This window comes from Ylistrum balloti, unplaced genomic scaffold (assembly GCF_031769215.1).
Source record: "Ylistrum balloti isolate Yb309-2 unplaced genomic scaffold, AGI_CSIRO_Ybal_v1 Utg371006, whole genome shotgun sequence".
Lineage (NCBI taxonomy): Eukaryota > Metazoa > Mollusca > Bivalvia > Pectinida > Pectinidae > Ylistrum > Ylistrum balloti.
This window is the reverse complement of record NW_026782561.1, coordinates 144,310-170,587: the sequence shown is the minus strand read 5'-3', so window position 1 is coordinate 170,587 and position 26,278 is coordinate 144,310. Positions and strand designations below refer to the sequence as shown.

The window sequence follows — 26,278 nt, the reverse complement described above, 5'->3', positions numbered from 1 at the left end:
ACTCCTTGACCTTACCCTCACTCCTTGACATTAGTCTCACTCCTTGACCTTAGCCTCACCCCATAACCTTAGTCTCTCTCCTTGACCTTAGCCTCTGTCCTTGACCTTAGCATCACTCCTTGACCTTAGTCTCACTCCTTGACCTTACCCTCACTTTGACCTTACCTTTATCAGCAGACTATCACTTACTCACAAAACAGACACATTAGCCTCCATTGATAAGTCAACCCATTACATACACAAAAGTATTTGCGAGATTTAAAAGAACCCGAAAACAACCACGAAAGATATACAACAAAGCTAATTGATACAGCATTAAAAAAGACAAATCTGTAACAAACTACAAAATGTCTGTAAGACATGAATGCCCCCCCCCCCCCTATGTGAAATACTAGTGAAAGGTCCGAAAGAGATGATTTTGTTAATTTGTATGCAACTATGTACAACTTAAGTTTCATACTTAAATTGACAAGTTGATTTAACGTACATGAATTTGGAATTTTGTTCTCTGGAAAAAATGAGGGAGTACATTAGTTCCGTATGCCTTAAAACCCACAAGTACCAAATTATGTAGAAATAAGATGATGTTCCTCTTTTTTGAGTTATCTCCCCCTGGTGGCCATCTTTTTTTTAGAATGCCGAGAAATTCAACACTGCATGAGGTCTTTCCATACTTGATATTTGTATGAAGTTTCATGAAAATTGCCTTCCGAATGAAGTTGTTAGGTGGTATATACTGATTTGGGACGCGACGGGACGGGACGGGACGGACGGACATGGGCAACGCTATATGCCCCCGGCCATGAATGGCGGGGGCATAAAAATATTCTCTCCGTCGAGTCGTCAGCCAATGCTAAAGATTACATGCAACACCAAAACATATCCAAATGTATTACACAAATGCAAACCCGACGGTAAAAATCCCTCAGATACAAACACGAAACGCTTACCCTTAACTTAATAGAAACGATGATAACAGTCATATCTCTAGAGGACCCAGACTCGTCACATCTCATTAAAAAATGCAAAATAAAAGAACTATTTTCATATTATATCTAACAGCAAACATCACTGCACCACGAAAAGACGGGCATTTCATAGCAGACGCCGCTGGTAAGGCAAACATACTTTGAATCTGCTTTCACGACAGAACAGAACCCCTCTGTATCAGACAAAGGACCATCGCCACACCCTATTATGCCTGAATCTAACATAACACAACAAGGAATTGGAATACTTCTCACCAATATCAACCGACACAATGCAACAAGAGCAGACCAAACACATGGCCAAATACTGCAAGAACTAAAAGACGACATAGTATCAATTCTCAACATTAGCTTCACTTTTTCACTTACAGGCACAATCCCACTAGACTGACAAAACGTCAACCCAATATACAAAACAGTAACAAGTATGCTACAACCAACCACATGCTAAAGTCGCCAGCATGCATCTCGGGCAAACTCATGGAACACGTCATCACCAGCGTCACAGTGACACGCATTGAGAACAATAGTATACTTTACAACCTACAACAAGGTTATCGATCGTCCTGATCTGTAAAAAGCCAACTAACATCATTCATACTGGTCCTAACATCCGATAAACAAATATTATCCTAATTAATTTTTCCAAAGCTTGTGACAAAGTCTTACACAAACACCCAGTGACAAACTCGCATTTTATGGCATTACAGGGCATACTACACATGGGGAACTGACTTCCTCTCCCACCGCACCCACATATAGAAGTACACGAGGGCAAACAGTGTGAAAGGATACCTGTATTCTGATGTACTCCAAGGATCCTGCTTAGAACCAGTACTTTTCCCAATCCTTTCCGACTACATCAAAAACAGACGACAGCATGAAAAACAAAACAATACACAATACTGTAGACACCATGAAAATATACAAAAAGACCACTCTCCGAAACAGAACAATGGGAGATGGATTTGATCATGAATTTTCATCCTGGTAAATGCAACATCATTAGCATCACAACCAAACGTAAAATATGTATGTAAACTTCACGACCACACACTGCATCATGTTGGTTTAATAATACATATTAATATGAAAAGTGACAAACTCATTAACTACATCACGTGGAATGCCAATAACCCACGATATTACTCGACAGGCAAACTGAAAACCAATTCAACACGCATAAACGAACATGCTTGCAAAACGCTTGTCAGATCTAAAATGGTATACTGTCCTTCCATAGGGGTCCCTTTACACCACCAACACAACAGATCGTGAACGTGCAACACAGAGCAGCACGACAGTTCCTGAAAACAAATACCATAACATCGGCTCAGTCATCGACGTGTTACACACACTACAATGACCAACAGTACAAACCAGACGTGCCACAATTTTCTGTAATATACAACCGTAGTACACCAACACAATACATGTAGTATTAGTAATCACACACACTCGTTTTTACAATGTAGCAGCATTACAAAACACAACACTTGATGGATTCAAGGCAACACCCCCTATGCATCCCATAAAGCCCTTGCTATTAGCGGTATAGGCCTACCTGCCTTTTTTTGTTTTATTTTTTTTTCTTTTAAATCTGATACCTTTCCTTTACGAAATCAAAAAAAAATATAGCAGAATCTATTTATTTATTTCTTAAGAAGTAAATCCAATGTAACTATATAATCTATTTTTTAATATCGTCATTGTAATATATTGACAGGATATAAATTCCCGAAGGCGCATCTGGTGGTAGCTTTAGACATCGAAAACACCTACATACGTGTACTCTGGATCTAAACAGTGGGTTGTGCCCAGTTCACGGTCACTTATTCAAAATTAAATGAGATGTAAAGTTCTGTATTGTCTATTCACATTCACTTCCTTTATACCAACATCAGTCGTTTTTTTAATTTAATTTTTGGACTTGAATAAAGAGAAGCCCATCAGCTCGCGGGTAAGAACATGTGTCATATATAGATAGCATGTACGGTTCTGTAGAGTGGTTTCCCTTGACAGGAAGTTGCTGGTAAAGAAATAAACAATGAGGTGATGAGCGAGTGACAGATAGCTAGTTTGGGACGAAACCCGCCGGACTGTATGATGCTGAAGTGACCATACCGTGGGGTCAGACCCGAAAATCATGCAGACGACTTCTCAAGACGTGAACGGACAGGTAACGTGTCGGTTATCAAGTTTAGATCTATATTGCGTTATATAAACATGTCTGTGTCTATGACGCTCGTATTGTAGGAAGGAAACAAATAATGGGCGTGGAATGTTTTAATATTGACATAGTTTGATACCGTTCTGTATCGTTTAAAGTATGTTTAGAAGCTGATCTATGTTACAGCGCGAAATTTACTATTTATAGCGTGCTAAAAGGTTAAGCAATGACATATACACAAAGCTTTGTCAACTTAATGTGATGTAGATGTAATAGTTATGTACAATAAGAGTGATACATATAAGTTGGAAAAACTTATTTCGCAATTGTTGTAAAATAGATAGAGCTTATTATTATTATAGCGATGTTCAATATATAATTACACACGTTTATTTTGTCCGTTTGGACAAGATACAAAAATGTCTTCCAATTGAAAGATACATGTGTGTATTTTTGACACGTAAAAGAGAATGAGGACATTTCAAAAACCAACTTATTGCGTATATAGTATTACGATGTACTACATATATTACCAATGGTGTATACATTCACAGGTCTGTAACATACTTAATTAATTAAATGTTACAAGTGTTTTTATTTACAAAGGGTTAACCAGGAAGTACATAGTGTATACATTTCACGTTAAGTGCACTTTGAAATCTTCGTAGACATAAGACAGTGATCGAAAAACATGTTCGACAGCAAACAGATTAAAATCACAGTAGAAATCCTTGAATGACGAGGTTAACAGGTTCTTTAAAATTGTACGATTTTATTGGATGTCCCACAGATGTTTCTGAAGTTGTGTAACAATGAAATATACAGAAGTGGCACGTGTACATAATGTTAAAAATAGTGAAAACTGATATAGTTATACTACGATAAATACAACGATAATATGCGAATTGAAATAATGGTCAAGTTTTAATAACACTGGTTTGTATACACTTACTGCAGGTCGTTTTGAAAAGATGGGTAAGGAAAATGAATGTTAATGCCAGCTTTATTAACAAATACCATATCTGTTTAATAGGTGAGTAACTTGTCACAGGAAACACGAACAAAACTTGAAGAAAGACACATCGCAATGTAGCGTTTTATGCCCAAATAGTTAAGAAATATACAGGGTTATCGTGGGTTTGTAGCGTCTGAGAAACGTTAGGAAAATTAACATTTTCACCACCAGACAAACCCTACTTCTGACCAGCGATAATTTCAACTTTCTTTCTCTCTGTACATATAAAAATGTTTGAAGGCGAAAGATTACATTTATAACAAATATGTACATGTATATCACATATACGTATTTATATAATTATTGATTTCGAAAACTTCACGTGCGATGCTCCATTTCCGATGTGTAAAACAGAACATTTTTTTTCTTTCTCTGAAGCTCACAACTCCGACGCGGTGTAATAAATAATTGTGTTATGTTTCATTATATAATTAGTTCATATTGTAGGACTTGGTTCAATTTTCAAATTGTTTTATTGGATAAATTTCAACTATAAATAATAATTTATCACGTGTTTCCTGTCCTACCAATTACAGTGCTCAAATTATAACAAAAGCCAAAATCAGGCATGTTTCCTATTTTGGACGTGGATGTTAAATTTTGAAATTTAAGTAAATAGAAGTTGTCATAAATAAACATTTGAATCACTTCTAATGATAAACAACATATAAACTGACCTGTTGTATGTTGCTTTTAAAGGGGAATGGTCCTGTGCGGCAATACATGTATCCTGTTACGTTTCAACAGTGAAAATTAGAAAAAAGTTTGATATTCAGATAAATTAATTTCAAATGTATGAATATATTTTCTTTTAAATGCAGAAAAATGTCAAATACTTTATGTTGAGATGGGTACTGTCTCCATAGAAATCAAGGCGAATCTTGCTCCGTGTAAAATAAAACACAGCTTCCTCTTACATCTGAAATGATAAATTTAATTATGGCAAAAAAATTCGATATATTTGTTTATCAAGAAAGCACGAAATGCAAATATGTTTTTTTCTCAAAGTATTCAGCTAAAATAGAATCCTTCAAATCCTGTTTTTTTCACTTGTATTTGATCCAAAATGTAAAACATTTCAAAACAAACCAAAGACCATTCCACCATTCGGTATTCGGATTTCTTCTCTTACAAAACACAAATATTGATATTGAACAATTTCAATTATTTGGAACAAGAGAAATTCCACCCTGGCTCTTGAATTCACCTGAAGTTGACTTTTCACTTCTTGAAATGGTCAAATCAGACACTGAGAGTTTCGACTTCAGTTCATCCTTCTCGAAATTGTAGTTAAAATGTATTTATTTACTTTAAATTAATTTACTGATGGTTCAAGCGATAATGATGAGGTTGTCGTGGCCATGGTTACACAAGATGAAGCCTATGGATGCCGGCTTCCCAACAAAGCCTCAATATTCTCGGCGGAAGCGCGAGCTATCTGCTTCGCTCTGGAACATATTTAAACAAAGTAATGAGAGCTGTTATCTATTTAGACTCCTTTGTGCTACAAGGTCTTAGCAATAGAAAGATGGAAAATATTTTCATTCGTAATACATTAATACTATATCATGAACGTGCCTTTAACTTTCGTATTGCTTTTTGCTGGGTTCCTGGGCACATGGGAATACCAGGCAATGAAAAAGCAGATCATGCCGCAAAGGCAGCTTTATCGCTTCCATCTATTGTTTTTAAACTTCATTTTACTGATTTTAAACCATCTATCAAACAATTTTTAAGAGCTCAGTGGCAGGAGGAATGGAATCAATATAACATAATGCTATAGAGACAACCACCGAGACGAAGTTTTCCTTGCCGCAAGTCCTCGGATGGTTCATGCTTATACCATACACATTCATATATGTTGAAAGGCGAACGCAATCCTTGGTACAAAGGATGTGATGAGCCATTCACCGTTAAACATTTTTATTGGACTTGAATGACCTTCTGTCTGCACGAGAAATTTTTTATCGTAAGGTTACAAGTCTAAAGACCCTTTTTGAAACTGTTGATATTTATAAAATGCTAGGTCAGTATCTGAACGATGTTGGTCTATAATATAGAATATGACTTACCATTTTAATCTTTTGTGATAATATGACCTTTTAAGATTTTTAGCATTTGTCTTTTACCTTTTAGTTTGTGTGATGTTATTTCATAAGAATTGTTGTGTGTTTTATCGGTTGATTACCCTAATGACCTTTTATGTATTGACGGGCCGTTAAGATTGTGATAATAATAATAATAATAAGTCCCAACTTTTGTGGCGTTATACAAAGTAGTTTTTAAAAGTTGTTCTTGTGTTGATATTTCTCGGTTACTGTTAACAGTTTTTCTCTTTAAGTTGTTCCATACATTTTCTGATCCGAAAATATTTTAGGTCACCTGAGACAAAGCTTTCGAATGACCTATTGCGATCCCCTTTTGTCAGGCCTCGTGCGTTGTGAACTTTTAAACATTTTCGACTTCTTCTGGATAACTATTTCAAACATATTTCAATGAAATTTTACAAAATCCATGGCTAAAGGCTCACCAAAATTGTAAATTATATGGTCCCCAAATTCCAGGGGCCTGGGGGGGCGAGGCCAAAAAGGATGAAATTGATTGAAACTTTAAAAATCTTCTTTTCAAATCCCAGGTATAGTTGAATCAAGTACTCTTCATGGATGAAAAATTCTTCAGATGTTTTACCAAAATTGTTAATTTCATGGTCCCAGGGTCTCACATTTCCCCCTGGGGAGGGGATACAATTTACTGAGTTTGTATAGGAAAATAATTTTTTTAACATTATTTGTTTATTTTGTATTGGAAATAGTTCAAACCTTGATAAAAATTTTTAGTTCAAGATGACAGTTTAATGAGATGCACATATTGACCTTGACTGACCCCCATCTTCCCCACAGGGGCTGATGGGCGGGGCCAAATATGTGTCAAATTGACTGAAATTTCAAAGATGTTCTAATAATCCTGGATAGAAGATTTTATATTGGGCACTGTAGTGATGAAAATTTCCGCGAAGTAGTTAATCCCTGACCAGACAGATTTTTATATACATGTATCTGTCTACATTTATGTTTCTGTAGGTATTTAAGCTATACAAAGGGGACTAATAAAGTCTTCCTTGATAAGTAAGAAAATTTCAAAATATCATTAACGAAATAGAATGCTTATAAGTATGTTGTTAATTCTGAAATCACGATAAGATTTTTTTCTTTTTGATAGCAATTTCCATCTGTCATCAACCTTAATGTTGGAGGACGAATTTTTGCTACGCGTCTATCCACACTCTGTAAATACCCGGAGTCCATGTTGGCTGTCATGTTCAGCGGGCGTCACACAGTGGACAAGGATTTGGACGGAAATTATTTCATCGACAGAGATGGGACCTACTTCCTGTTTGTTTTGAATTTTCTGAGGGACGATAATGATCTTCCCCCAGTAAACTACGCTGAGGATGTTCTGAAAGAAGCTATGTTTTACGGGATACAAGCTCTGGTTGACCGATTAAAAAACTCTCCTCCTCTCTTTGCTGAATACGTGGTGCGAGAGAATGTCCGTAAGAAACTGACCGGATATCAGGAGATTAAGGAGGAGATCATATCCCTGGCTAAGCTCCAGGTGATGGAAAGTGGTGCTATCACATCAGTTGTAAGACTGATAATTTCTAAAAACCAGCCCGTGCCTCGTGACTTACAGTTCTCTAAACAGGTTTACAAGCAGTACTACAGAAAGTTTCGACTTTACCAAAGTTTTGAGGCTTGCTATGGTAAATATTTCATAAATTTGCCTGCTGAAAGGGTAAAAGGTCATCCTGACGCGGTCATGGACCTAGTTGCGGCTTGTTTGAGTCGTGACCTTCTTGAGGAGGGGTATAAGGGCATATTTAAATCCGAAGGTGTGCATGATGAGGATCGTAAGCTTAAGACTGTCACGTGGTGTGACGAAGAGTTCCACGTGTCCTCATCATGTCACATGTTCAGGTTTGACTGGCTAGACACACCAGGCAGACATTAAATGTGTTGTATTAATGGGAACCATTACAGCGCATTGTCTATAATGATCACGCCACTTTGATGCCAGATACTGATATATACCCATCGTCATTTTCTTAGAAGATAAAGCGACATTTTTTTCTAGTTATAGTAGATACAAATATACATGTACATATTATATAGGCCTGATCACCTTCATTCCAAATATATAAGTGGGCGCCATTTTTTCTCGGTAAATAAGTAAAACCTTGTTTATTCTATGTTAACAATATTACTATGTAAATGGACAAGCAATCCTCGAAACTAAATGATCAACCATTCCAGTAATTTATATAGCAGCCAACGAAATAGCCTAGCCATATTAATTTAATAAATGGATTACAATTATTTAATGTAAATCTTCCCACAAGATAATCCACAAAATCATCTTTCCACGCACAAGTTTTCCCCCGTACGGAATACAGACCGACAAAGTTTATCTCTTAGATGTTAACTATTTTTTAAGTCAGTTTACTTATGAACCTTTTTTAACTAGGTTAAATCTGCATTTCTACTGATAGTTAAACTGTTCAACTCCAAGTTTCGAACAACATATTTCCTGTGTAATTGTGTACATTGTGGTTTATTTATTTATTTTTTTCGGGAGAGTTTGATTTCATTTCTTTAACTCTAAACAAAAACGACCGCCCGATAAACTGTGAATATGTGTAATATTAGGGTCGTCTCCAAACTTGTTTTGACTTCAATATTTTATTTTGTATAATACACTATTTTTGTAACTTTGTAGTTTACACTAGGTACCCATGTGTAATTTTGACAGTAGTGTAACTCTGGTGAAATGTAAACATACGACATATAGGTCAGATAAATGGTTTTATTTTTTATTTCCTTTTTTTTTTAATTTTAAGCCTTAATATATGTAGGCCGCATGACTGTTTGTTGTTTAAATTTTGTAACTTAAAGGTGAATTTAATATTAATGTATGTCATCATCAGATTTACTATTGTATTTCTTGGGTTTTAATGTGTGCCACGTGGTTATTTGTTGTATTTTTAGTGTTTACATTACCAGATAAACTATTGTTTTTATTGGATTTGCCCCAGCTGAATCGGTCACGTGACTATATGTGGCTATGTTGTATTATCCTATGAAATGTTGACCACCAGATTGTTTTCATATTTGTTTCCAAACCTGCCTGTATGTTATAACTGATTTACATCGAGTCACAATATAGTTGTCACTTGTTTTGTTCTTATAAATGTGGTCGGTTCTTTTAATACTCATTCCTTCATTACCACAGGAGTAACTAATGTTAAGCTCACTTGTAAACAGGTTACATGTATGGGATCTTACATAATCTTACATTAATGAAAAAAGATCTTCCGAACTTTTTGTTTAGCGTCCCTGTAACGAGCTGACAAATGTGGTTGGTTTCATATACTTTTTTATCACATAATTCATTAATTTGTGTAATATTACTTATATCATTCCCTCTATGTCAATCTTGGCGTCATGACCCTCTATATATTTATAGGCACATTTTTGATGCCATAATGTAATCTGCAAGCGTATGACGTCACTATCATTTAATTGTCTATTGCTGACGTCACAATAGAATATATTATATGTCAATTATGTGATTAATAGAGATGTAACCTTTATGACGTAACTTGTTAATGTGATGTATTGACTTCTACGGTGTCGTGAATATGGAAGCCATTGAAATAGGACTTAGATATCATATTATCTTTAGTACATCGGTGATACTCCAGGGGTTATGCTCACTATTTGCACCGCGGAAACATTTCATTGCGAAATTGAAGGTTTCGTGTGCGACTCATAGTCATTTAAGATAAAATTGATTTGATCCTCTGATATACACTAAACGAATCTCGAGGTCGCATAATGGTTCTTTCTTTGAAGTTGTGTGTCGCTCCTTTGTAATCTTCAAATAAACGTATCAGTCTGTGATTGGTTTGTTTTCCTCCTGAAACCCTCTCTAGACCTATCAAATTACTACGCTTGTGCCTGCAGTTTTGTCAGGAAATTTTCTAGGGGTGCAGAGAGCGAAAGTGATCGAAGATACCATTAAAACTTCTCCACAGAGAACGTTTCTGGGCTATGTTTTAAGAAGACGTTTTATCTCATATGTCTTGCTTGAGGAGATACCATTTTGCAGTTTGTCTATTACTTATGGTAGATAATAGTTGATCTTTATGACAGCACCATGATGAAGATTGCAACATATAGAATACAGTATATACACTGAAACAAGGATACGTACGGAGCCCGTTAACTGACATGCTCCATACTTATTTTATTTCGAAATATTAATTCGTTTATTAGAAATATTATTTCGTTTTTTCGAAATAATAATTCATTTAAACGAAATATTATTTCGAAAAAACGAAATAAAATAAGTATGGAGCATGTCAGTTAACGGGCTCCGTAGATACGCTATTTTTTGCTCGATACATTTGTTTTGTTGTTTAAACGTATAAGTAACAACAATCACCTGTTTATTAATGTTGGGATGATCGATGATTTTGAATTTGTATCTGGAACTTTTTTATTTTGGTAAAGTATGATATATAAATGGCCAATATTGATATTAAATACATATTTTGGGGATCAGTTTAAAACCCAATCTGATATCAACACCGTTGAGTTTTATCAACGAAGATGTAAATAAACATTTTTTATCGTGCGCAATTTCCACCCTACCATAATCGACATTGTCTACGTATCTTAATTACCTGTAATATGAGGGCGAGTGTTTGCCGTGTGGAAGTATTGTGTACCAGTCTGCAAAGAAAACTATTGACATCAAAATCTAAGACTGCTAGGTAGCGTTAGTGTTATCACTTCTGATTTTTATAATTTTATAGACTATTCGCATAAAATTATTTTGTATACAAAATTTCATAACGTGTAAACTTTCATCGATCAGCCATATCACTTCCCGGCTCCCATATCTAAACACTAGAATGTAGAGACTTGCGTACATCGTCTAGATGTATGTGTTTTTGAGCACAATCCATTTTGTATAGTGTCTGTGTACTTTTAATAATCTGAAGTGTTTCTGTGGTGATAAAACATAAACATGCTGAAGTGATCACTCTTTGGGCTTTACATAGACTGGCTCATAATGTATTATATGTTTAGATAGTTTTTTATACAACATCCAGCTGGACTCCTCTTAATGAAAGTCTTCAATTGTCTCAGTAAATTAGCATTAAACAGGTGATTTATTCGTGGTTCAGGTATATTAACTCATGGTATATAACCTTAAAACCAGGCTTCTCTTATAGTATCCAATTAATTCATGGTTAATGTAATTAAAATGAGGCTATTTGTATAAAAAATACCCAGTTGACTCGTGGTTCAAATCCTTAAAACAAGGCTCTTCTGATAGTTAAGTACTCGATTTACTCCTGGTATATATCCTTAAAACTAGGCTTCTCATATAGAAGTACCCAGTTGACTCGTGGTTTAGAGTCTTAAAACAAGGATATTATAGAAATATTTACTTAACTCTTGTTTTTTATCCTTAAGACTAGACTCCTCTTATAGCAAGTACCCGTGAAACGAATTCGCGATCTTGTTTTGATTGCTTTATGAAATTTCATATGAACCATCCCTTAACTACATATTATTCTGGTAATCACCAAAATCAAAGGCTCATATCAATTACTGGAATAATTTGCCATTTTCCATGAGCCGAAAATGTTAGCAAGAAGCGAGTTGAGCATGCTTTAGTTTCCGTTATTGTAGAGTCGGAGATTACTTGTGGCAACAAAGACACATTGTATAATCTGTTCAAAATATACATATGTAATTCCATTTCAAAAGATGGACTTATTTTATTACATAAGATTAAGAAATGAGATTTATGCATTGTTTTTATTTCGCTGCTTAAGATTCTTTGTAGCAGTGGACAGTGTATCACATGTTGTCAGTGCTTTCTTATAGGGTTCTATCATTTATGTATTTGTGTGCAATAGAGGAAACTTGTTGTGTTCATTGTAAGAATCGTGTTGTGCCATTTTTTAAATATTATTAAAAGATAATCCAGTGTGTTTGACGACTTATATTTGCTTATTAGATTTTTGTGTTATTTTTTTAGGTGTTTATCTCTTACCCTAGATACGCTACCCAAACAGGTATACCTAAGCTTTTACGAAAATGAAATTTTTTTTGTCATAACCTAGATGGAGACTGGAGTTTGCTTTGTCAAAGCAATGCAATCACATTAACAATTCATTGACGTCACGTGAATAACTTAAGATGTCATGTGAATAATGCATTGAAAAAAAATCACATGTATAGAAAATGAAAATTATTCATTAACCTCTTTCAGGGTTGATTCAACGATCAGGGGTAACTTCCCTGTAAGCTGTATGATATACATGATAAGCATCACATTCAAATATCCCTACGACCATGATCTGTCCGTATCTGTATCTTTCTAAAATTTCCTATGTGGGTTCCCCTTTGTCCCTAGTTGTGCCCAATAAATTTTGGGACTGATCAGAAGAACAAAATGGCCGACAAGTGACCATCTTGGATTTTGACTTTGCAAGTCTGCTTATCGCTACTTTTTGAGAAGGACTGGGTGTATCTTTCTCAAATTTTCTATGTAGATTCCCCTTTGTCTCTAGTTGTACCTAATAAATTTTGGGACTGATCAGAAGATTAAAATGGCCGACAAGTGACCATCTTGGATTTTGACTTTGCAAGTCTGCTTATCGCTACTTTTTGAGAAGGACTGGATGTATCTTTCTCAAATTTCCTATGTAGATTCCCTTTTGTCTCTAGTTGTGCCTAATAAATTTTGGGACTGATCAGAAGAACAAAATGGCCGACAAGTGACCATCTTGGATTTTGACTTCTTAAGAGCATAGCTATTTCACAAATTTCATGTGTATGTTGTGCCTGTTTGATTTTGGTACTGATCAGAAAACAAAATGGCCGACAAGTGACCATCTTGGATTTTGACTTCTTAAGAGCATAGCTATTTCACAAATTTCATGTGTATGTTGTGCCTGTTTGATTTTGGTACTGATCAGAAAACAAAATGGCCGACAAGTGACCATCTTGGATTTTGATTTCTTAAGAGCATAGCTATTTCACAAATTTCATGTGTATGTTGTGCCTGTTTGATTTTGGTACTGATCAGAAAACAAAATGGCCGACAAGTGACCATCTTGGATTTTGACTTCTTAAGAGCATAGCTATTTCACAAATTTCATGTGTATGTTGTGCCTGTTTGATTTTGGTACTGATCAGAAAAAGACAATGGCCAACTGGCGGCCGTCTTGGATTTTGATTTTAAAAGTTTGTGAAAGACCAAACAATGGTGGGCGCAAAGATCCCTCTGGGATCTCTTGTAATTTCTCTCACGTGAATATTCCATTTTTAGATAGTAACAATCTTACTTCTCCCATATTCAAGGTATCGTTCCTGTTTATTTCCGCGAAAGATGTCGACATCTGAAAGATAAACCTACAACACAGCGTTTTAAGAGATGTAGATTGATGAAGACACAGGGAAGACTTAAGCAATTATGATTAATGTTGTCGATAAAACAGAATGTGGTTACAACCGAAAAATAATGGTCTTAATAATATTTGAATTTTACAATGTGAGAATAATCATGGACCGTTCAAAGTTACCTATAAATATGCATTGGTCTATGTATTTCATATTTTCATAAAATAGTATGTCTGTCAGTTTAACACTGCAAAACAAACACTAGTTAAATACACTAGCGGATCAAACAAAAGAACAAAAGAAAATTTTTGAAGAAATATTTCACATAATAAAGTAAAAAGAAAGAAGAGAAATTCTTAGTTGCGGATCACACTTCAGAAATGTATACCATACTTAAATATAAACTGAAACACGAAAGTATAACTACAGATACATGTATTTTAGGAGATGATTGCTAATTGGTTTGTCAACAAAGAAAAAAAACCAAACAAACAAAAACAGACTTGAGATTATTCAACCCGTCTGTTATAGTGAATTTTGTTTTAACTATATGGTTCAATTGCATGTACGTCGATTAAAGCACAATGATATACGTATTTATTAATAACATCAATATCATGATGATAAATTCAAGCTCTTAACTAAACAAACAGTAATATAACAATTAACAGAGGGTAGAGAGAGAGACGTAGAATGCAAAACGTGAAAACTGACTACACTTGCTCTTCGAAAAAACAAAAGACACACAAGTGAAAAGGACCTTTTATTGCTAATTTAGGGTTAGATACAGTATAGCCACACAATGAATCAAACTGCATCATACGCGTGTCAACAGTTCTTCTGATCCGGTCTTAATGGTCAATGAGAAACTAGGCTAGGAACCAAGTTGAACTTACCCGTGGAATCCGATATTGATTCATCCTGTACTTCCACTGTCAAAATTCATGATAGCCGCTCATTGGCTATTTTTATCAGTCCCAAAATCGACAATGCAATACATGGGATCAAGGAGACCTTTATATGTAAATATATGGAGAAGATCACTCCAGTACTTACCAAGAAATAACAGTAACAATCTTTTCAAGTCAATATCGAAGCTGGTCGACCGTCAGAAATTCCATTTATCTTATCAGTCCCAAAATGGACAGTGCACAACTAGGGACTAGAGAGAGCCAACGTATAAACGTTAAAAGATCCATCCGGAATTTTCCAAGAAATACCGATACCAAACGTCCATTGTTGAAATCGAATGCGGCCATCTTTCTGCCATTTTACTTTTCTCATCGTCCAAAGATTGAATGGGTACCACTAAGGAACCAAATGGGACAATTTTATGAATTCACCATTTCTTAAGAAATAGCAATAACAATATTTCACGATCAAAATTCATGATGGCCGCCTGTCAGCCATGTTGTTTTTCTGACTAGTCACCAAAACGAAAGGTAACAAAGAGGAAATAATTCATGAAATAGAAAGATCAATCCAGTACTCCTCAAGAAATAACGATAGTAATCTTTCAGACATAATCCAATAGGACAATAGCCTGTCAGTCATTTTATTTTTCTCATCGTCTTAAGATAGAATGGACAACACATGCGACCGTAATATCAAATTCGAGGAAATTTCATGCATCATTTCTTAAGAAGTAGCAATAGCAAATCAAAGTCAACCTTTGGTCATCTGTCCGGATTTTTATTTTCTGATAAGTCACTAAATCAAAAGGAAACAAGGGGCAAAGGGAACATGTGGAATTTTGGAAAAGATCTATTCAGTAATTCTCAAGAAACAATCATAATAAAAATTGTTTAAGGCCTGTCAACGGACAAACGACAGGAAACCACGGATGTAAGGTGGGCTAAAAAACTTGATAAAATTTAATCTGACAGTTTATTTTATAAAGTTCGGTCTTCGTTTCCTCCATTGAAACTTTAACACGCATCCTTCATATTTAAAGAGGAACCTGAATGCTGATTGGTTCGATTTTCAATGGATTTGCTGTTGTATAAGAACAAAAATGCCGAAAACCGCATCGAAATTCGACCATCCGTTTCCGAGATATATCCGTCTCAACGCGCCGATTCACACCTGCTTCGAGATGTTAATCAAGCAAGCGATCAAATTACCCTGATTTACATCCGGGTATTGGTGACGTCACTAGTGGAAGCGCGTCGAGGGAAAATCACAAAATTCAACATGGATGGTACTGACTACTCAGACAATGATTCGTACTCTGCTGATGGCGCTTTTCGTTTGTCTTGCGAATCATTGCCTTTCGAAGATTCACACAACGATGTAGTAGACGAGACATCACATTGTGGAGTTCTTCCGTACCAGTTTGAACCATATGAAGACGACGTAGAAGACAGCGAGAACGAAGATGAAACTGTTGATAGCCAAGCTGACCGCATTGGTAACACCGACTGGTAAGAATTTAAGCATATAGCTTATGGTAGTATCTTATTTTATACCTGAAGTTAGACCATAGAGTCAACAGTTTTAATATCAAATTATCTATGATATAATGTATAAACAAATATAGGTTGTAGACCATGTGCAATAGGCTAGTGAGCACCAATAGGCCGTCTCGAGCTCGATAAAATGATACTCTGAATATACATGACACTTGTCTAGACAGTAACTTAATCTTTCTTAAATGGATGATTATATCTCCAGGAGGGTTTTAAAGCATCATAATCATTACTGGAATGAAGAAAAAAGGTTAAAAATAGACTGAAGTTTCAAGTAAAATTCATTCTCGTATAGTCGTTGAACAATACATATGACAGTAAGTTGACTAACAGATAATCACTGTTAAATTCATAATATATGACCATGGTTATTTTTATTGTATCAAGGTGTACATGTGGGAATTGCTATCCTATGTCCATGATGACAGAATCTGTTTGCTGCAGAGAAATCAACCAAGTTAACGACATCAGAAGAGAGGCCCAAACGTTAATTGTATCATCGACCATCCAGGTTTTGAACCAGTCTGTCTCAATGTCCATGTATTGAGGACCGCATATTTTGCATATAGACAGCAGTATGGGGAAATAATGGAAGAAACTCCAGAGTAAGTATTTGTTTACAGGAATGTTTACAAAGTCTTCCTCGCGTCGGTCAGACAATGTTTCCATAAATTTTCAGTATTTAGTTGTAATCATCTGCTGTTTGATGCACATAATTATCCAGTTATTATTGATGACATGCATGTACAAGTGGAAATCTTTACTGTCCCAAACACTTTTACAAAATTCAAGTAAGATAAGTTTCATTACATAATTGTGATTTAGAATCTCTACAAGGAATTCAAAGATCTGATTTTTGCAGGAAAAACTAACTTGAAAGCTTTTACAAATTTCAATTGCCCAGCATAAAATTTCATTTTGTAAATGATATATATTCATGTAAAATTGAATTTCTTGCGCTGTGATGTTATTTAAAATTCCTACATTATTTTACAGCCGACGTAGGTATGTTGCCTACAGACAACTGGTCAGGTGGTGCTTTGATTATTTGGACAGGAAAGTGAGGGTTCCAATTCCATCCTGTGTTGTCAGCAAAGTACGGCGCAACTTCCCAGGTGAAGATGATGAATATACTGGCTTCCAGCATGCAGCATGAAAATTCTTGGGATAAATGACAAAAGTCTCTGTGATATTTTGTATATTTATTTAAAATAGTAATAAATATTTTTTGTATCGTCTGCTGTAATATTTTCATTTTACAACAAAATTCAACAGGCAAAAAATACAAATAACAAATGTAAGCGACATAGATATGTGGATTTCAGAAAAGAAATTAGCGTCATAAATCACATTGGTACATTTGTACCGGCAAGGACGGAAGCGATTTGACATGCTATGGAACAAACAAGATCCAAAAAAACATCTCCAAATGTTGCAATGATAAATTTCAATACAAAATCCAAGACGGCTTATGGACTATCACGTTATGAATTTTCTATAGGCATCATAAGGGTAGCTAGTACTAGATAGAGATTGAATGGCTGGATCATCACATTTGGAATGTGGAACATCATTTTTTTCCTGCTATTTTCCCAATATTGTAACAATACATTTCTCAAAGAAGGATTTTTTTTCACCAAACCTTTGGTCAACAGCAAATTTTGTGATGTTTAGGCATAAAAGTCAAATAATGAAAATGTTTTAAATCTCCCAATTCCATTTCAGACAGTAGCTCTGTTAAAGCACTCTGTCACTCAAAAAACATATACATGAAACTCTGGTTCAATTAAACCTCAAAGACCGACCTCGTCAGGAACGTATTGTTCGTAAAACAGAAAGTGTATACAACTCCAACTATTCTCATAGATTCGGTTGTAGACATACCTGTAACACTTATAATTTCGCTAGGTCACCACAACTTTTCCAACTGTATCCACTACAAAACAAGACGACCTTCGTAGCTGGTGTCCAGCAAAATTAGCGACGGATGTATCGCATTTTTGTCGCTACAGCACGTGATTCTTATATTGTCTATACAGCGTTGTGTCTGTGACTTATCAAAGGGATCCAATGGCGTGTTTTACACGATAGAAGGCCCAAACACTTCATTACTGGTATATGAAGAATTAAAATTGCAGATTCAAACGTGGAAAATGTAGACAAAATCCTTTGAAATGACTGTTCAACAATGCATTGAAATAACCTGACACTGATGAGGTTTGTTAGATCCTATGCAGTGGAGAATATCGGGCTTAGACACCACTTTAACTCTAGAGATCTTAATTTTAAGAATACTACATCACAGTAAAGATAAACCGAATCCCAAAGTAATCATAGCATCAGTACCAAGAGCTCCATATCCTAATAAAATTAAGAAATGTTTTCTCACTTTATATCATCCAGGCATACCTGACGCTAAAACACAAGAGAACACATCTTCGAACCTCTACGAAACAATTTTCCTTTGTCCAGACACCTAAAATGTGACAGATGTGAGAGGGAAGAATCGTTCCCAAACTCTCCTCCTTTACGCGCTTCGGGTTGCTGCAAAAGACAGCGCATGTGTTACACGAGATTACACAATAATATTTATGAACTATTTCTCACGTGCTTGTTTTAAGAAAACGTGTACTCCATCCTACCTGGCTGTTGTATAAAACTTAATAAAGAAAAACCAAAAGCCAACAAAATCGGAATGAAAGACGTAATCACGATGATCGAGTCTGCTCACGTAACAGGGGTCATTTTAGAAGGGTCAATTTTCCGAAACGTCATGTTGATCCGGAGACCCGACAGAGATTTCCGCTGTGGAAGAGAATGATACCAGTATGTGTTGGTCGGATAATTCATCATTAACAAGCTGCCATGTTCAAGGTTAATTGTCACAGGCGCAATCTTGCGAGTAGCATTTTTCCCTCTCGATTGCGCATGCTTGAAGACAAAGTCTCGTGGTTGTCCTAGCGACAGTGACGCTATAGGATGTTTGGGCACAAGCTCCCGTTCATCATCCCGGTGTTCTCCAATATGGTCACGTCCATCCTTGTATCTTAATTAACATCAGACAGCAAATATTACTGATAAAATATGAATATAGGAGGGTTAGCACAAATAGCATCCTAAGAAACTGAAAAGTGAAAGAAAATATCCCTTAAGTAATTGAAAATAACTCTTAACGATAAAATAACTACGATTAAAAACGATAAGTTCGGACTAACAAATAGTTAAATTTGCAATAGAATTTAAAAAGTCATTCTAATTATGTTGATCCCTCAATCATACACACCTGTTAATCAGAACGAAGTTAAATGTCCAACCAGTTGCCTTGGAAACCCGGGCCCGGATATTTTCCAATAAAGGTGTCCATGGCAATGCAGCCACAGATTTTCCGGAGTAACTGTAATTCAACCCATCATCACCATAGGCTGTCTGTAAAACAAACTTGATGGATACTTGGTTTTGAAACTATCATTCCATTATTATATTTCCGTCTATGTCACCAACGTTGATATAAAAACCGACAAATTGGCTGATTATACACAGTTGGCACTGAATAATGTATTTTTGTTTAAATCGTGTCAAATTCTGCTCAAGACCACAATTAATATGTTAGGGACTAACATTAAACTTGTAATCATTTACTGTTGTTGTAGTGGTTTACGGGCATACATTGTATACTGACTAAATCGTTTTATATTTAGTTTGTTACACTTGTGTTGTGCAATACACAATAAAATTGTCCTCTTGTTTAAATCGAGTTACTTCCCTTACACCGTAAATGTAAATATCTGTTATTCGCTTACCTGTTTTCGTGGTATATCGTGCCACTTTCCGAACACGTGAACTTGTGTCATTTGCCCTGTAAAATAGTTCAGAGACTTTTCACATTCCAAAATGAGATCGTCTGCTTCGGATCTAGAGTAAAGGACAGTGTATTTACAATCGAGATTCTCAGCAGTGTATTGTCGCCATTTTACAGTTTGGAATATAGCTGAATCAGGATTACTGTTCGCCTGTTTGTTTACTTTTGAAGTACCAGCAGATTGATTTGTTGACCCATCTTCTTCCTCATCTTTTTGGAGTTTCCGTCTTTTAATAGGTCGATCCATTCCGCCGTGAGCGCCGGGCACGTGTATGAAACTCCAAGTATAAACACCAAGCTATAAATAGCAGTGACAACACTGGAAACCCCCGGAACTTCTCTGAGGTTATCAAATCGTATCATGACGTACAAAAGTAGTAACCATTTCGGTAATGTATATAGTTTGGTGTTTAGTGCTCGTCTAAGTCGTATTATATGTCATTTACTTGTCCGGAACAAATGATCTCATCTGAAACCACATGACAAGAAAATAAGTTACAGTCTTTGTTTAAATTAGACATACATGTTCCGCCGTTATTATATATATTTGGGTGTTTTCCGTTTTGTTTTGTTTTGTTTTGTTTTAATTTAATTTTTATTCAATATAATGTACAGGTACATAATACAACAAATACTGATACCAGATACACAACCACAGGCTAGTCATCCATGCTACATGTAGGTATCGAGGTTACAGATACATTCATACTGGGGTTCAAAATCTTTATTGTATTACTGAAACATATATCACTCGAACATATATAATTACATTGAATATAAAACAGAATTTACTCATAATCACTGTCTTATCAATGGTACTCATGATTAACAAACACATGTTTATAGTACCACCTTACTGTTTCATTATCTTATAATACTGCATGGTTGTACAACGTGTGTTATCCATTAAAATAACTTTATGGAAAAACTTTCTATTTTTTTTAAAAATTTTTGACAAACATTAATAGGACAGGTAAATATAAAAGAAATATATATATATAGTTAAACTGCTTTATATATATAATTATATATATAGTATACTATACATTTTTATTTTTATTTATTTATTTATTTTTTTGTACAGTTTGAGATTATTGTAAGGTTTTGCATTTGTTTCCCTGTCAGTGTTAGAAATGTAGCAGGAATTACGATATCAAATTGCAAATGTTGGTAAAACATCTAGTATAAATAATTTAATGTTATGATCACGACTTCTTATTACTACATGGAAAAAGAAATGGGATCACACTGAAAACAATGGAGCTTATGAAGAATCTGCAATATTTGATCTACTTGATATGAGTGTCATATAATTTTAAACTGAAACTTGATATTTGGTCATGTGCACTCAGCAACTGTATTACAACATAAATTCTTGCAAATTTTGTTTTGTTTTTTTTTATGTTATTTTTTTCAGTGGGTAAATACTCAGTAAAAATGACACCACTCTATCGTATAACCACCATTAAAAACACATCGGGATGTGTTGACCTACATCTATAACATGTTCGTATGTTCATGTATTTAACCATTGTCTCGTGGTTCCTGTAGTTATTAAATATATTCACTTATGGTATTGATTTTTTTAAAAAATTCTGAAGAGAACTTTTTTCCTGTTTGTTTTACCTACAGGTTTATTTAATTCTTATTCAGCAAAACCATCGTATTTACACACTGTTTAATATACATTATAGCCAACAACACCTGTCTCTTTGAACGAAATATAATAATGAAGTAAACATGTAGAGATTTTTAACGAGAGAAATATTTGCGTTTGAATTTCAAGCTGTTTTTTCAACTGTATAAAAGTTAGATTTTCTTTTTCCCCCGTCTATTTCCGTTTGTCCTAATCAAGACAACAGCAACAAGGTTAAATTTCTACGTCCCCTGTCCTTTCAACATCACAGACCGAGTTTCATCTATGTCCGTCTTTCTAATCAGCAGTGACAGAGTTAAACCTACATCCGTTTATCCTAACTCCAAACATGAGTGGATTTTCCCTGCCATCATCTTTTTTTTATCATATCAATTACTACTTTATATAATGAAGGATGCAAGGTGTACCGTTAACGACTTAGGTCGGGATATTCTGTTAATATATAAACTTATCAGACTTGTATCTCCCATAGTCACGATCAGCCGGAGGCGATGATTATAGGAAACAGGATTAATCAACTCTGCGTTACTCCCCCAAGATAGTTCATTGTTATCAGTAGACCGAGCGGACTGCAGAATGTCCGACATTATCTCAGGAACCTAATTTATAGGACGACTTGGAAAAGATGATAAAAAAAGATTGCTTGCAAGATGAGACGACGTGCCCTTTCAGTTTGCTTTAAATGTATAATAAAATTTTCGAATTCCACAAACGACGACTTCTCAGGCTAAAATAGGTTCTCTGTATCGACATCGTCAACATCCGAAGTGGTTCGTAAACCCAGAGCTGTACACACGAATCCTTTTAACTACGATTGTTCATCTTTTTGGCGAGGAAATCGTCACCGCTTCTGCTTACTTTGTCCTGTTCTTTATACGGACAGATACTTGGGAAAAAAACGTCTTTGTGTTTCCTTCCTCAATCATGCAGAGATACGCTGAACAGGCAGACGGAATACGGGTGGTCGGGTGGTACAGTGGTAACGCACTCGCCTTTCACCTAGCCATCCGGGGTTTGACACCCGGAACGGACGTGAAAAGGTAAGGGTCACCTGCCCGACCACGTGAGTTTTCCCTGGGTACTCCGGTTTCCTCCCACAATAAGATCCCTCGCGCGCTTACCTCAGGGCCAGTGATCAGTATAAGTTGAAATAACTTGTTTCGCAATTGTTGTATAATAAATAAAGTTTCGAGTTGATAGAATACTGGAGCCCCCGTAATGTCACCACAAGTCTTGGAAGGGGCTTTTACATCGTAGACTACTCCATAAAACATGAAATGTTTATCCAAACAAGAGTTTGGTGACATACAAACTACCCTATATCCTTAATTGATCTCTAAATTATAAAAGGGGCACTTTCATTGGGAACTACAACGTATAAGGACATAAAGGACTACTACGAACTGTTTTTATATACATTACATCAAAATTAATGGATTCAGAAACAAGCACATCTACTTACATAAGTCCCCGTACATTCTTAGCGCAGCGATGGAACAGTACTGACACTATTTCATGAATTATTTACTTGTTACTTGTGCAGAGGAGGCGACAGAGAAAGGGCACAAGGCTCAAGATTGTGATGATTCTGAGGGTTCATGACTACAGTTCTGGAACATACACCGATTACAATATAATCATATAACTATACCTTCACAGTGGCTTTTCAAGCTGTAGTAAGCAAATCCTCATACAAAACAAGCACTGCGAATTAATATTAATTATGTAATACAATTTAGAATTATGTAATATTAAAAAAATCTGATGTTGATGGAAGGAGCCTGCATCAGCGAACTCGCAGAAATTTTCATAGTCATCATTATCCATTGGCTTGATCGAGTCTGCTCACGTAACAGGGGTCATTTTAGAGGGGTCAATTTTCCGAAACGTCATGTTGATCCGGAGTCCCAACAGAGATTTCCGCTGTGGAAGAGAATGATACCAGTATGTGTTGGTCGGATAATTCATCATTAACAAGCTGCCATGTTCAAGGTTAATTGTTACAGGCGCAATCTTGCGAGTAGCATTTTTCCCTCTCGATTGCGCATGCTTGAAGACAAAGTCACGTGGTTGTCCAAGCGACAGCGACGCTATAGGATGTTTGGGCTGGAGTTCCCGTTCATCATCGCGATGTTCTCCCATATGGTCACGTCCATCCTTGTACCTGACAAACATCGAGATCAACGAGTAAAGAGTATGATTAAGAAAAAGCAAAAACAAAAAACAAAAACAAAACGGTTAGCATCAAATAGTAATTCTCGCAATCATGATCCTTGACGTCGCGTTCTCGCTCCCTGTCACGTGTTCTCGCTCTAGATCTGTTGACCTTAGTCTAAAGAGATATAACTGTCTCTCCGCGATTTCGTTTTGCTTTGGTCGCGGTCAATAGTCAGAATTCCTCCCCATATATATAAACGCCAAATTCTAATGACCCGTGATAGTTTTAAACCATACATCGACGGGAATAGATTTTTTCTACTAGCCTACACATGTGTCAAAATAATTAATTGGAAATCAGTGTATGATTGATAACTTTCGCTCTGTTGTGAATCATAAAGATATAATTCAAAATTACTGAAAGTCGACATGTAAACGGGTCTCAAAAGATTTGGCCTTGACCGCGACCGATAGCCAGAAACCTTGGGACTATGTTGACCTAAGTTCAAGGGAACGAGAAATGGCGTGATCTCGGAGATGGCCCGAATCGGCCGCCATATCAAAAACCTATACTATACAGTGGCGTAACGATCACAGAAATACAAGGACCAACAGTAGATAAATCTTATGGACTACGGGAAAATGAACTACTGATGATAAATTTTCGGTCCAAACCGAATAAGTGATTCTGATATACCAATTTAACTTATATCCAATTTACCAATCTTACAAACCTATTAATCAGAACGAAGTTAAATGTCCATCCCGTTGCCTTGGAAACACGGTCCCGGATGTTCTCCAATAGAGGTGTCCATGGCGTGGCAGCGATGGTATTGCCGGAGTAACGGTACGTCAGACCATCATCACCATAGGCTGCCTGTTGTAAAATAAACACCAAAATACTGGAACTAATTCTGTTTCATTATCAGACCCTTATATAACTCAATACATGTACCTCGAGAGTTGTCCTCTTCAAGAGAAAAATTCGCTTTACAGTTTTTACCATAATGGCGAGTTTTTTTCAATAGAAAAAAAATAAGTTTCTACAAGGACAATCATGACGTGTTATTTTCATTTTATTGATATATATATATATATTTCAATTCTTTACGAAGTTGTGTTTGGTTTGTTAATAATTAATTAATGTCATATTTATAAAACATTCTTTTAGTTTTCCCTCCTCGTCATTCGTTCAATATCCTTGTTGCCACGTTTTGATGTTGTGACCTTGGACTGCATTTCGCGTATTAAACTAAGGTTACCTCCCTTACCCCATCATTCACCTCACCTGTTTTCGTGGTATATCGTGCCACTTTCCGAACACTTGCACTTGAGCCATCTGCCCGGTAAAATAGCTTAGAGACTTTTCACATTCTAAAATGAGATTGTCTGCTTCCGACCTAGAGTAAAGGACAGTGTATTTACAATCTAAATTCTCTGCAGTGTATTGTCGCCATTTCACAGGTTTTAGCACCGCAGAATCCGGATTAGGTCTAACGTTCACGTGTTTGTTTTCTTCCGATGTCCCTACTGATTGATTTCTTGACCCATTTGACCCTTCCACTTCATCATCTTTCTGGAGTTTCCGTCTCTTACATGTAACAAACCGATCCATCATGTCAAAGGGGGGTCATTTTCACATGAATCTCCAGCATGCCGTGAAAGGGTCAGCATCTCGATGTTTGTTCCGAGTACATGTTATTAAACATTCGGAAACCCTCTGACCTATAATTATAATAGTTTGTGGCTACAACGCGATATATGAGAAATCATGACAGAATTTCTTTTAAAAAAAATTTCATATAGCAAAATATTTTACCTCTAAATATTAGAAACATTATTTAGAATTTTCTTTTTTCCCCACAGAAAACAATGATCAAAATAACAAACTTTATTCATTAAAAAATAATTATTTGGAATTGTTATTTCCAATGACTACGTTTTGTCCGCCTGGATGTGTTTGAATTTCATTTCACTAACACAAGTCTCTAAAGTTAGCAGGAATAGGGAAGAATCAAAGCACTTGATTAAGGGAAGAATCAAAACACTTGATTTCTCCGATTACCTTTGGAATGTCGCCTTTATCCGTCTGTTCGGCACCCCTAATTGACACACTGGAAAAAATACCTTTATGTCGCATTTTAGGCGGTACTTTTCGTCGAAACGGTTAAAAGTGTTGGTTGTAAAATATATATCCGGGTGGTTTATTTTGTCATGTTATGTTTACAAATTACGGATAGCGTTCGTCCATATCTCTCTGCATTGAGTGTCCTTCTGTGCGTCCATGTCCGTCTCTGTTGATTGAACTTCTGTACGTCCATGTCCGTCTCTATTGATTGTCCTGTTGTGCGTCCATGTCCGTCTCTATTGATTGTCCTTCTGTGTGTCCATGTCCGTCTCTATTGATTGTCCTTCTGTGCGTCCATGTCCTTCTCTATGGATTGTCCATCTGTGCGTCCATGTCCGTCTCTATGGATTGTC

The 26,278-nt window shown here is 35.9% G+C and overlaps 4 protein-coding genes across 4 annotated transcripts; 2 read left to right on the top strand and 2 right to left on the bottom strand.

Annotated features, from left to right (window-relative positions):
* The first annotated feature begins 3,065 nt into the window (after positions 1-3,065).
* On the top strand, positions 3,066-10,480 carry LOC132560048 (BTB/POZ domain-containing protein KCTD7-like). The gene is made up of 2 exons (XM_060224705.1): positions 3,066-3,168; positions 7,394-10,480. The coding sequence occupies exons 1-2, from the start codon at positions 3,136-3,138 to the stop codon at positions 8,183-8,185; spliced, it is 825 nt and encodes a 274-aa protein (XP_060080688.1). The 5' UTR covers positions 3,066-3,135; the 3' UTR covers positions 8,186-10,480.
* A 5,369-nt stretch (positions 10,481-15,849) lies between these two features.
* LOC132560050 (uncharacterized) lies at positions 15,850-17,280 on the top strand. The gene is made up of 3 exons (XM_060224707.1): positions 15,850-16,079; positions 16,512-16,610; positions 17,121-17,280. The coding sequence occupies exons 1-3, from the start codon at positions 15,850-15,852 to the stop codon at positions 17,278-17,280; spliced, it is 489 nt and encodes a 162-aa protein (XP_060080690.1).
* A 120-nt stretch (positions 17,281-17,400) lies between these two features.
* LOC132560051 (DNA oxidative demethylase ALKBH2-like) lies at positions 17,401-20,270 on the bottom strand. The gene is made up of 3 exons (XM_060224708.1): positions 19,925-20,270; positions 19,408-19,550; positions 17,401-19,170 (listed from the first exon to the last, which is right to left on the bottom strand). The coding sequence occupies exons 1-3, from the start codon at positions 20,228-20,230 to the stop codon at positions 18,852-18,854; spliced, it is 768 nt and encodes a 255-aa protein (XP_060080691.1). The 5' UTR covers positions 20,231-20,270; the 3' UTR covers positions 17,401-18,851.
* A 2,727-nt stretch (positions 20,271-22,997) lies between these two features.
* On the bottom strand, positions 22,998-25,448 carry LOC132560052 (DNA oxidative demethylase ALKBH2-like). Its single transcript, XM_060224709.1, has 3 exons — positions 25,086-25,448; positions 24,532-24,674; positions 22,998-23,804 (listed from the first exon to the last, which is right to left on the bottom strand). The coding sequence occupies exons 1-3, from the start codon at positions 25,413-25,415 to the stop codon at positions 23,486-23,488; spliced, it is 792 nt and encodes a 263-aa protein (XP_060080692.1). The 5' UTR covers positions 25,416-25,448; the 3' UTR covers positions 22,998-23,485.
* Positions 25,449-26,278: the final 830 nt, after the last annotated feature.

Bases quoted from the DNA above. Each gene is read 5' to 3' on its own strand.
- LOC132560051 (XM_060224708.1), bottom strand. From the start codon at position 20,230: ATGGATCGACCTATTAAAAGACGGAAACTCCAAAAAGATGAGGAAGAA. The intron at 19,551-19,924 runs GTAAGCGAATAA...TTTGTTTTACAG, and splicing joins ACGATATACCACGAAAACAG to ACAGCCTATGGTGATGATGG. The intron at 19,171-19,407 runs GTGTGTATGATT...ATGTTAATTAAG, and splicing joins AACTTCGTTCTGATTAACAG to ATACAAGGATGGACGTGACC.
- LOC132560052 (XM_060224709.1), bottom strand. From the start codon at position 25,415: ATGATGGATCGGTTTGTTACATGTAAGAGACGGAAACTCCAGAAAGAT. The intron at 24,675-25,085 runs GTGAGGTGAATG...ATTTTACAACAG, and splicing joins ACGATATACCACGAAAACAG to GCAGCCTATGGTGATGATGG. The intron at 23,805-24,531 runs GTTTGTAAGATT...GATGTTTGTCAG, and splicing joins AACTTCGTTCTGATTAATAG to GTACAAGGATGGACGTGACC.
- LOC132560050 (XM_060224707.1), top strand. From the start codon at position 15,850: ATGGATGGTACTGACTACTCAGACAATGATTCGTACTCTGCTGATGGC. The intron at 16,080-16,511 runs GTAAGAATTTAA...TATTGTATCAAG, and splicing joins CGCATTGGTAACACCGACTG to GTGTACATGTGGGAATTGCT. The intron at 16,611-17,120 runs GTTAATTGTATC...ATTATTTTACAG, and splicing joins ATCAGAAGAGAGGCCCAAAC to CCGACGTAGGTATGTTGCCT.
- LOC132560048 (XM_060224705.1), top strand. From the start codon at position 3,136: ATGCAGACGACTTCTCAAGACGTGAACGGACAG. The intron at 3,169-7,393 runs GTAACGTGTCGG...TCTTTTTGATAG, and splicing joins CTCAAGACGTGAACGGACAG to CAATTTCCATCTGTCATCAA.